The 10,443-nt window shown below is 38.6% G+C and overlaps 1 protein-coding gene across 2 annotated transcripts in view; it reads left to right on the top strand.

Moving 5' to 3' along the window:
* Positions 1 to 1,464: 1,464 nt before the first annotated feature.
* The window catches only part of adam17a (ADAM metallopeptidase domain 17a), a 14,808-nt gene continuing 5,829 nt past the window's right edge, over positions 1,465 to 10,443 (top strand). Inside the window, exons 1-13 of one of the 2 annotated variants that reach the window (XM_032500270.1) lie at positions 1,465 to 1,739; positions 1,994 to 2,126; positions 3,156 to 3,289; positions 3,658 to 3,746; positions 4,492 to 4,678; positions 6,170 to 6,300; positions 6,542 to 6,628; positions 7,485 to 7,601; positions 8,062 to 8,206; positions 8,585 to 8,676; positions 9,125 to 9,277; positions 9,934 to 10,133; positions 10,264 to 10,367. In XM_032500270.1, the coding sequence (XP_032356161.1) occupies positions 1,637 to 1,739; positions 1,994 to 2,126; positions 3,156 to 3,289; positions 3,658 to 3,746; positions 4,492 to 4,678; positions 6,170 to 6,300; positions 6,542 to 6,628; positions 7,485 to 7,601; positions 8,062 to 8,206; positions 8,585 to 8,676; positions 9,125 to 9,277; positions 9,934 to 10,133; positions 10,264 to 10,367 (1,675 nt within the window). In that variant the 5' untranslated portion in view covers positions 1,465 to 1,636. The remainder of the gene's footprint in view (positions 1,740 to 1,993; positions 2,127 to 3,155; positions 3,290 to 3,657; positions 3,747 to 4,491; positions 4,679 to 6,169; positions 6,301 to 6,541; positions 6,629 to 7,484; positions 7,602 to 8,061; positions 8,207 to 8,584; positions 8,677 to 9,124; positions 9,278 to 9,933; positions 10,134 to 10,263; positions 10,368 to 10,443) is intronic. The other variant, XM_032500271.1, reaches the window with a different exon arrangement.

Here is a 10,443-nt window from a genome sequence, read left to right as displayed (position 1 = left end):
TGTGTGGGTTGTAGACTCCGTCTCATGCTACCACTAGAGTGAAAAGACCGCCAGCATTCAAAAGTGACCAAAACATCAGCCAGGAAGCACAGGAACTGAGAAGTGGTCTGCGGTCACCACCTACAGAACCACTCCTTTATTGGGGGTGTCTTGCTAATTGCCTTTAATTTCCACCTGTTGTCCATTGCATTTGCACAGCAGCATTTGAAATTGATTGTCGATCAGTGTTGCTTCCCAAGTGGACAGTTTGATGTCACAGGATTGTGGTTGACTTGGAGTTACATTGTGTTGTTTAAGTGTTCCCTTTATTTTTTTGAGCAGTGTACATTTTTTTAATTACTGTACAGTAATATGTGTCTTTACTTAAGTATTTCTAGTTTATTCTACTTTATACTATTACTCTACTACATTTTAGAGGAAAATAATGTAATTGTTTGTCTAACAACTACAGATACTGGTCGTTTAAACACATGGGCCGCGGACAAGAGAGCGTCACTCTCAACTACCTGGTCAGTCTTTACGACGCAATGTTCAAAAGTAGTGCAAAGACAATTCACCTGATAAAGTGTTAAACATTGGCCATTCATTTGAACAGTTGTTTTTTTTATTTCCACATTTTAGGGATAAGTTATTAAATTGACAAATCTATAATCTATCAATATGTCTAATATGACTAAGTATTGTTTGTGTAATATTGCTACATACTTCTGTATGTTAATTCTTGCCTCCTTCTTTCACTCCAGATTGATCGAGTTGATGACATTTATAGGAACACAACCTGGTCGTTTGATACTTTACGGTTGAAGATTTTACATAATAAATAACATGATCACATTGTAGAATATGACGCATTTTTACAGATGAAACTGCACAACAGTATATAAGGTATTGATACACTTTGTAACAACTTTGACAAATTACAACTTAAAAAATAAATTCCAGTATCCAGTTATTTTGTATTATTTTTCAACAGGATGTACACAAAAAAACCTGTCCATATTAGAGGCATATGCAAATATATGTATATTATACAGTATAATATATAAATTTAAAAAATGATCAAAAACAAAAGTCTTAATTGCCATCTTATTTTTAAGTTCTATTGTAGTGTAGCCATATTGATTCAGTTCTTTTTCACTCTTAAGTGGAATGCAGCCATCATTAATAGTTTTGAATATACCTGTGTTTTTCCAACTATGACATGTCTGCCGTTAAAAAAAGTAAATAGTCTTATAACAGCTAGTCTCCAAGTAAGTAACCCAAATGTCCTGCCATTTAATATCTCAATAAATCGAGGCCCCACAAATCTTCTTGAGGCAGAGTTACAGCTTATAATTCCTGATGTATGTATTTGAGCATTGTTCTTTGTAATGTCAACTCCTTTAAGAAATATACCACTATATGGATCGATCGTTGAAACTTTGATTACCATTCCTCTAATATCATAAATTAACTACCTGTATGTAGCATGGGTGCAGCGTCACATATTCCCAATTATGCTAAAAGCGGATGTTTTCCACTCGCTGCACTTACTTCCGGGAAGCTAAGCTAACTAGCTAGCTGTCCATACCGACAAATTGACTTAGCTAACTTGTAACAATGACAGCACTAGCGTAGTTGACTGGGCTGGTTGAAAATGATAAGCATACTTTTAATTGCCCTGTTGGCTCCTTGTTGGATCAACGGTGCAATTAAATCAAGAGTTACGGAAGAGAATCGCGAAGAAAACCCCGAGTTCGGTAAGCAACTTAGCAAGCTAACGTTAGCTTTAACGTTAATTCTAACGTAATGCTATTTGTTGTTTGCTTATTTCCTGTGATTATCAACACTGACATTGATCCCGTTATGTGTTATAAAATGTTTAGACATTGCCAAGTAAAAGCAGATTAAAGTACTTGACCGTGTTAATCTGGTGATATAGCTGACGTTCAATGAGCAAACGCAGTTTTTTCTTGGTCGTGTGTAACCGTTATCGTCTCTCCATGTTTTCTAGATGCTCTGAACTCCATCCTGTCAGACTTTGAGGTGCTGCCATTGTCAGGCCTCCAGCTGCACTCTGTAAGGAAGAGGGACGTCCACATCCAGTCCCACCTGGAGCGCCTGGTGAGCTTCAGGGCCCTGCACAGGTACAGAGCCCACCTCCTAAGTACAGTTGTTTTGATCTTCCGAGTAACGATGAACATCTTTTCAAGACTGTATTAAAATAAAACTCACAGAGCCAAGCGCATATCGAAAAAGTTATTTGTTGCTGCAGTGTTGTAATCGAGACCACCTAAACCGAGACCAAGTCATCACCAAGACCAGAGTGTATTGAGACAAAGTCAAGACCAAGATTTTGAGCAGTTGAGACCAAGTTGAGACCAGTGCTAGACAGTCTGTCTCCTTCATTCACTTCGTTTGTGAGTGCTTGTTAAGAGGACAGGGAGAGGGGGTTAACGGGTACAAATTTCAAATTAGAAATTAGTGAAGTTATTGGTTGTATTTGAAGCAGACAGTTTTACATCCAATCACAGTAATGATGACGCATATAGAATTAGACAATGCAGTCAGAGGCAACTTAGTGATATCTTCTCTTTAATCGGGATCGAGACGAGAGTTAAAATGCGTCCGATTCTGAGACCAGACAAGAGAGAGACAAAATCCACAAACATTATAACTAATAAGGTGCCTCGTCAGTCTGAAGTGGGAAGTAGGAAATTCCCTCTCTGTTCCTCTCCGTCCATTGCAACTTCGAAAGAAAACAATATCAACAGAAACAAAAAGATGGAATTTCATTTTTTTACTTAAATGACTAACAATGGAAGATACCCTCTTGATAAATTGCTAAAGAGTCATATTAGCCCCAGCTGAATAATAAGAAAAGATTGCTTCACAGCTATTATGGACAGGACATAGAATTACATTTACAGCAACCAATAACGCCAATAAAAGTGTATTGGGATAAACTAAAATGTGTATTTGAAATCTCATTGATCAGACTACAGCATCAAATACAGAGACATTAGCCACAAAGTATTTTCTTACCTTTTTCTATTTAACTACAGTAAAACACTAAACATTCAACACTAAATTCCATGTGGCTCCTCCAGTGTTGACGGCATGTCATCATGTTTAGGTTAATGTAGATATTGTACTTTTGTTTTTTTCTTTTTCAGAAATTTCAAGCTTTACTTGACCACCAACACAGACCTTTTCACTGACAACTTTAAGGCGGTGTTTGTAGATAAACATGGAAGCGAGGAAAACTACGATGTTCATTTTCAGAACTATTTTACTGGCCATGTTGTAGGTGAGTGAGTAACTTCTAGGTTTAGGGGTTCACCAATGTTTTTTTTAGAAATTAGATTTTTTTTTTCCTGATCCCACATTTTCCAGGAGTCTTTGTTTACATGTGCAAAACAAGTAAAGCTTAACAGACAAAATTCCTGTTTTTAATACCTTTTTTTAATCTGAGAAATTCTGATCAAATTATTGTCACCATTTGCCAAATATGAGTGATAACTGTAATGTTGGGCTTATGCAGATTCTGCTATGTTAAGATGATACTGACTGATACAATAAAATGTTAAATTATCATCAATTTTTACTTGATAGATTATTGGATTTAGTCTGCATATGTCAATATTTTAATAAAACTAATCTGATTTGTGTTTGTAGGAGAGGAGAATTCACGTGTGCAGGCACACATAGAAGGAGATGAGTTTTCTGCTCATATTCTAACTGATGAAGCAGAGTACAACGTAGAGGTAAGAAGCTAGTTGGAAAACCATCACGTCTGTGTAGAATCCAAATAGAGAGGGTATTGACCGTTTACCTTTTTTTTTGTAAGACACTCAACCGTCGGCCATTTCATCCAAGCCATTTGACTTTGACAGTCGAGAGCCCACACTGTTGAATACTGTGACGGTATTGTCAGCATTACTAAAGCCACAAAGAAATCAAGAAAAAGGCAATTGTACACTGAATGCTCCCAACAATATTAATTTAGTTATAGTAGTAGCTGATGTAAAAGATTCCAGAGTAGGAGAGGTAGACAGTTTTGTCTTGTAGCCCAGTTTATCTCATGAGGATGTAACTGTTCTAATCATATCACATCTATAGTGTAGGTATGTCAAAGAAAAGTATTCCGCATTTTGTAAAGATTTGAAAGGGACATTAATGATCTCCAGCAAATAGTTTTTTTTTTTTAAATGAAACAATTACAGTGAGTAAATTCCATTCCGTTTTTTTTTGCACATCCAAATTAGTTAGTGTATGAATTGTAGCTCTATTATTGTTCTACTACACTGTTTTTAAGGGGCCCCTATGCCACTTCATTAATACAGTATCTGTCTTTTTTCTTGTTGTCATTCCTCACCTATATTTTCTTTTTCTGCTTTTTTATTTTTTTATTAAATGTTTTTTTTCTTCCCAACCCTGTCATCTCCTTGTGACCTCTCTGACTTCTTTGTTTTGTTCTCTAACTCCACCTGTCTTTCTCTGGTCATCCAGCCCCTGTGGAGGTTTACAGATTCCCCAGCTGATGGCAGGTTGCTGGTTTATCGCTCAGATGACATCAGGAATCTGAGCCGCATCGTCTCTCCAAAGGTCTGTGGTTACATCCACGCAGAGACTAAGGAGCTGCTGCCAGAGACTGCCAGGGATTTGGATGGGCAGGAGGAGATTGACCAAGAAAGGGGTGAGCTGAGCTGCTGTCTGTTTCCCTCACTAGGGGTGGAAAGTCTTGCAAATGTGTATGTGTGTGTGCGTGCGTGTGTGTGTGGTCATATTTGTAGTGGAACTGAGTAGGAGTAGGATGATCACAAATCTGCTGGAGCCTAGGCTCTGTGCTCTTGTTTGTGGACTGTAAAGAGTAGATAAAAGAGTAGGAGGATAACAAAGGGGAGAGAAGGAAGGAGGAGGCTGTAGTAGTGCGACTAAAGAGGTGGGTGTTAGATTTTGTCACATACAGTCACTTTTAATAAAAGCCTTTTTATCCATAAAACCTAGCCTAAGTTATGCACATAGTCACTGCTGACAAGTGGCTATTATGTAACAACCAAATGCCTTTTGATTCTTTTGTGCTGCTTTCGAAATGTAAAGCATGTAGCAGTAATAATGTGCCAGAGATATTGAACACACCTCTCACTGGCTACTGGTTGAAAGCACTCATTGGGGAAATGAGTTAAGGTGAAGGTTCTTATGGAGGAGGCATTAAAATTCATGGAGGCTCTGCTACCCAATGAGATGACTCTGACTCGTCACTGGTCTCCCACTTCTTGTTGTAGAAGCCAGGGCAGTGCACACCCACACTTCTGAACAGTGTACAGCCAACTGTATGATGTAATGCTCAAATGGAATGTCTTCCTGTGGTTCTTTTCTGTGATTCTGTAACTACTCATTGTTTGAAGAGTTTCGGTTGTATGAAGTTATGAGGCATCTCCTCAGATGTTTGAATTTTCTGTGACAGTGAGACAAAACAGATCTTTACTTCCAGCTTCTAAAATGTGAAATTTGCAATTTTAAATATTTGAACTACAAAATTGAGGAATTTGTATTTTTTGTGTCAAAGCTAATGTAACTCTTGCGAAACATGCATGGTTAAAAATGTTTATTAAACTTTATTAATAGTTTTGAAAACCACTGTTACTAAATGATTATTGGATTTTTATTTTTGAAGAAGAAAAAACTATTATAGACAACTTTTTATTGCCTATAAAAATTCTTGTTGGTTGCAGCCCTGAAAAAAAAGTCAAGTTATGTGGTAACAGATTCAACACAGAATAGTTTGTATAGAAGTGAAAACCATCGATTATACCCCATAATTGAACCTAACGTTGCGCGGTCTATGTGTGAAATTGGCTGTTGTTAACTGTTGTTGTATGTACAACCCCTTAATACTTAGTTTAATGCACTCTGCTATAAATATAAAATGCTATTTTATTCTGGTTTGAAGACCAGAAGCAGCACTTAATCAGTTCACTGGCAAACAAAAAAGAAGACATGCGGCATGTGAAAATGAGGGTAATTAACAATGTAATACTGGAGCATGGCCTCATTGTTTAACTTGTTGATGTATCTATCTTTATACAAGATTAGTCAACTGTTTAAATATGGCAATGTTAAAAAAAAAGATCTTTCTTTACCCCTTTCTGTCTCTCTTACTGCTCCTGCTGCTTCTCCATTGCAGGGTCCCACCACAGAGAGAAGAGACAGGCTCACGATCACAAGAAGAATACCTGCCCCCTGTTGCTAGTTGCAGATTACCGCTTCTTTAAACACATGGGCCGCGGACAAGAGAGCGTCACTCTCAACTACCTGGTCTGTCTTTACGACGCAGTGTTCAAAAGTAGTGCAGAGAGAATTCGCTATGTAAAGGCATTAATTTGAACAGAACTAGAGGAGAATGTGTTGCTTTTTTATTTTCGCATTTTAGTGTTAAGTCATTAAATTGACAAATCTATAACCTATCAATATGTCTAATATAACTGTACAAGTATTGTTTTTGTAATATTGCTATATACTTCTGTATGTTAATTCTTGCCTCCTTCTTTCACTCCAGATTGAGCTGATTGATCGAGTTGATGACATTTATAGGAACACAACCTGGGATGATGAATTCAAAGGCTATGGGGTCCAGATCCATCAGGTGTGTGTGACTGGCTGGCTGTGTTGAACTTCATTGTAATATGGTTCAAGTCTGACTTGTGGAACAGTTTGGGGCATTTTAGCATCAGGCATCACTGCCCTCAGCCACATGATAGCTTTGTTTTACATTGTGTCACTCCTGGAAGTAAATATCACTGTCCCTTAGTGTGTTTGAGGACAGCATTCTTAAGAGGAACTGAAAGCTTTTTGTGTGTACCCCGTGGGGTAATTTAATTTGTTCCACAGGCTTTGGAAATGAATGGACACACTGTTTGTCATTTGTGAGTCACGGGTTTTCTCACTGAAAAGATATGCATTAATTTAGCTGCCCAGAGTTATTTTCCTATTTTCTTTACCATACATGTCCAAAAAAACTTGGAATGTGCTGCTTTCAACCCAAGTACCTGTTTTATTTATTTATTTATTTATTTTTAGAAAATGTTTATGGCTTGAAACGCAAACTCCAAATCATGATGCTGACTGACGATGCGAGATGTATGCTTCTTTTGAGCCGTGGCTATGCACGTAGGTACGTGGAGACACAGGCCTACGCCGTAGCCTGACGTGCACCTCTCGAAAAATGTAACTAAACGTTGCTTGGCCGAGGCTTGCCAGCGTTGCGTTTCCCTCTACTCATTTCCTAGTTCTCCTTTTCCATAAATAATAAGAAATCAAGGAGAGGGTTAACTTTTCCTGCTACAGATTGCCGATCGTGGTCCGAAGACATTTTGTTTCTCCCACTATGACTCTATGATTAAAGGCATTAATCATGAGCCAGTACACTAAGATTAGTTTGAATGTTTTGAAAACAATTTGATGAATTGTTCATAAATGGAGTCTTTGATTACCATTCTCAGATTATCATAAACAAGGAGCCTACACAGCCTCCCCCTGGGACTGGCTGGGTCCACTATAACATGGAGAACAGTCCTGTAAGCGGAAAGGCGGTCTGGGACGTAAAGAGACTTCTGGAGGTAGGAAAGAATGACAGAGAGAAAGATGTATATGAAGAGAGGGGAGGAGGTTTGGGAAATACAGTGTGTCTTTTTTTGGGTTAAACCTTGGAACTGGATATGATGAAATTAATTGTCAACCAACAGAATGTGGAATGTGTTGTCACGGATGTGTAAAATGTACTATCAAGCTGGACCTATAGAAGCTTATCACAGATATATTGGGTATGTTGGCTGATAAGTAACATGAAATGCAAGTGTAAGAATATCAAAGATATGTTCAAGGTCATTCGGAAAATAGGTTGACAAAGTTTACGTGAAATGTCCCGCTCAGTACAAATCTCAAAAAACGTGATAAAAATGATTTTGTCAACGCAGCAGTTTATCCTCGTGGTGTCAAGAGTTTTGTAGAAACAGGAAGTGAAACTGACTTTGACATACACAATTGTTGGCAGATAATACTTCTCCTTTTGTTCCTCAGCAATTCAGCTCAGACATAGCTGACAATGCCTCCACTGTATGTCTGGCCCACCTGTTCACCTACCAGGATTTTGACGAGGGCACACTGGGGCTGGCATACGTGGCCCCCTCCAAACCTCAGGCACTGGGCGGCCTCTGCCCAAAACGTAAGGAAACATCCCTTAGTGGCAAAATAGCAAATAATATATATACATCATGCAACACCTACAGTACATTACCAGTATATAGTTGATCCAGGCTGACTTGAATGTAAAGTATATCGTTTAAATATTTTAAAATATTGCTCTGCTTGTGTCACGCATAAAGAATATTGATGTTGCAATATTAATGAAAATCTGCCACAGTCACGTAAAGGGAAAGCAGTGTGTAAAGCTGCCTTTATAAGTTGGACAGAGTGCAATGAATACAGACCAGAGAAATGCCAAAAATGACACGGAAGTGTTGAAAAACTGTTTAGTCGAGCCCTGGGCTTTTGTATAGCAAAACGGATACTAAAGTGTTGCTTTGATGTTGTCTTTTTGTAGCATACTACCCATCTCACTCTGTAAAGAAGCCCAGTTACCTCAACACAGGCCTGACCAGCACCAAGAACTATGGCAAAACCATCCTAACAAAGGTCTCTTTTACCTCATCTATCAATCCTCTTATATGACAAAACTAATTACTAGGTGTACTTGGTTTTAGCCAGGAAATGATGCAACATGTCATCCTGCCAAGTGTAGGCTCTTAAGTAGAGCATGCACACCTTTTTTGTGTGGGTGTTATGAGTGATGCATTTTGACACCTTAGTAATCAGTATATTGCTGCTCCTCAGCACAGTGTAGTTATGTCTCAAAACATTAATGTGAGCTGGGATGAAGTTTGGGGTTTGTATCTGTAGCATCTATGAAAATATGCATGTTTTTGTCAGTGAAATCAGTGTTATGAGTGGGAGATGTACATAGTGTCAGTACTGTATTTGTTCCTTGGTAGAATTTTAGTTTTTTGTAATTTTTGTTCTTGATTGATAAAGTAGTAAACTATACTTTTAAATGAATAACTCTGGTGTGTATGTGTCCCATCAGGAAGCAGATTTGGTAACCACTCATGAGCTGGGCCATAACTTTGGAGCAGAGCACGATCCTGACAACATCCCTTACTGTGCTCCCAGTGACGACAATGGAGGGAAGTTTGTCATGTACCCTATAGCTGTGAGCGGAGACCATATCAACAACAAGGTACCTTCTGAAATGGTGAACAAGTAAAAAGTGGTATTTGAACTCCCACTTACAGTAGGATACAGCAGAATCACATACTTAAAATCAAAAGCTATCAAGGAACTGCTAGGAATACAACATGACAGTTATTGGGATACACTGCAGTCATGCCGCAGAGTGTGATATGCAGTGTGAATTTGAGTTGCTTAATGTACAGAGTGTTGGATAAATGTGAGTCACATTTGTTCCAGTGAAATATAATGACAGACAGTAAATGAGCTGTACCTCCTCCGCCATTGGCCTTAACAGCTAATATGCATATGACTTTTTTGCTGAACTTGAAGGTACAAAGTGCTACTGTTTATCTGTTGTGACTTGTTGGAAACTTGAAGTCAATCTTGGAGAAATCTTGAATTACATCAGAATGTAAAGTCATGCTTAGATTTGTCAAAACAGAATCACCATTGTTTCACTGACTTTGTATACATTTTATCCATGCAACCATTTATTTGAGTACATAGCTTATGATTTTTTTGCATTAAAAATACATTTACGTTTTATTATTCTAGTATTTAGCTTCATGGCAGTCTTTTGTAACACCACCTTTCACAGTTGAGCATAAAGGATCCGCTCCTGGTTAATATCTAACCTTGTCTGTCTCACCTTGCCCCCTAAAGCGCTTCTCCAACTGCAGCAAGATCTCTGTAGGAAAGACATTACGTTTCAAGGCTCCCGTGTGTTTCAAGGAGAGGAACAGTAAGGTGTGTGGGAACTCCAGAGTGGAGGATGGGGAGGAGTGCGATCCCGGGCTACTCCACCTCAACGAAGACCCCTGCTGCTCAGCTGACTGCAAATTCAGACGCGGTGCACAGTGCAGGTATGAGATCCAAAAGACGGATTAATTGAACAAAACACAATCGTCAGGTCTGAAACACACTCAAACAATGGATTAATTGGCAGAAAATTGTTGTGAAACGCACACATTCATGTCTTTGTTCTCTCCACAGCGACAGAAACAGCCCTTGTTGTAGCAAGTGCAAGTTTCAGCTGGCAAGAACAAGGTGCCAGGAACCTATTAATGCTACCTGTAAAGGCATATCCTCCTGCACAGGTGAGGGCCCCCTGCTGGTCAAACAATACAACTGCAGCGATCACTGCAATGCTGTTTTCTGTGGTGTGGTGTGTTT

The sequence above is a fragment of the Etheostoma spectabile genome, chromosome 20, assembly GCF_008692095.1.
Source record: "Etheostoma spectabile isolate EspeVRDwgs_2016 chromosome 20, UIUC_Espe_1.0, whole genome shotgun sequence".
In the NCBI taxonomy this organism is placed as follows: domain Eukaryota; kingdom Metazoa; phylum Chordata; class Actinopteri; order Perciformes; family Percidae; genus Etheostoma; species Etheostoma spectabile.
The sequence above is the reverse complement of the archived record's forward strand: the minus strand, read 5'-3'. Positions and strand labels throughout refer to the sequence as shown.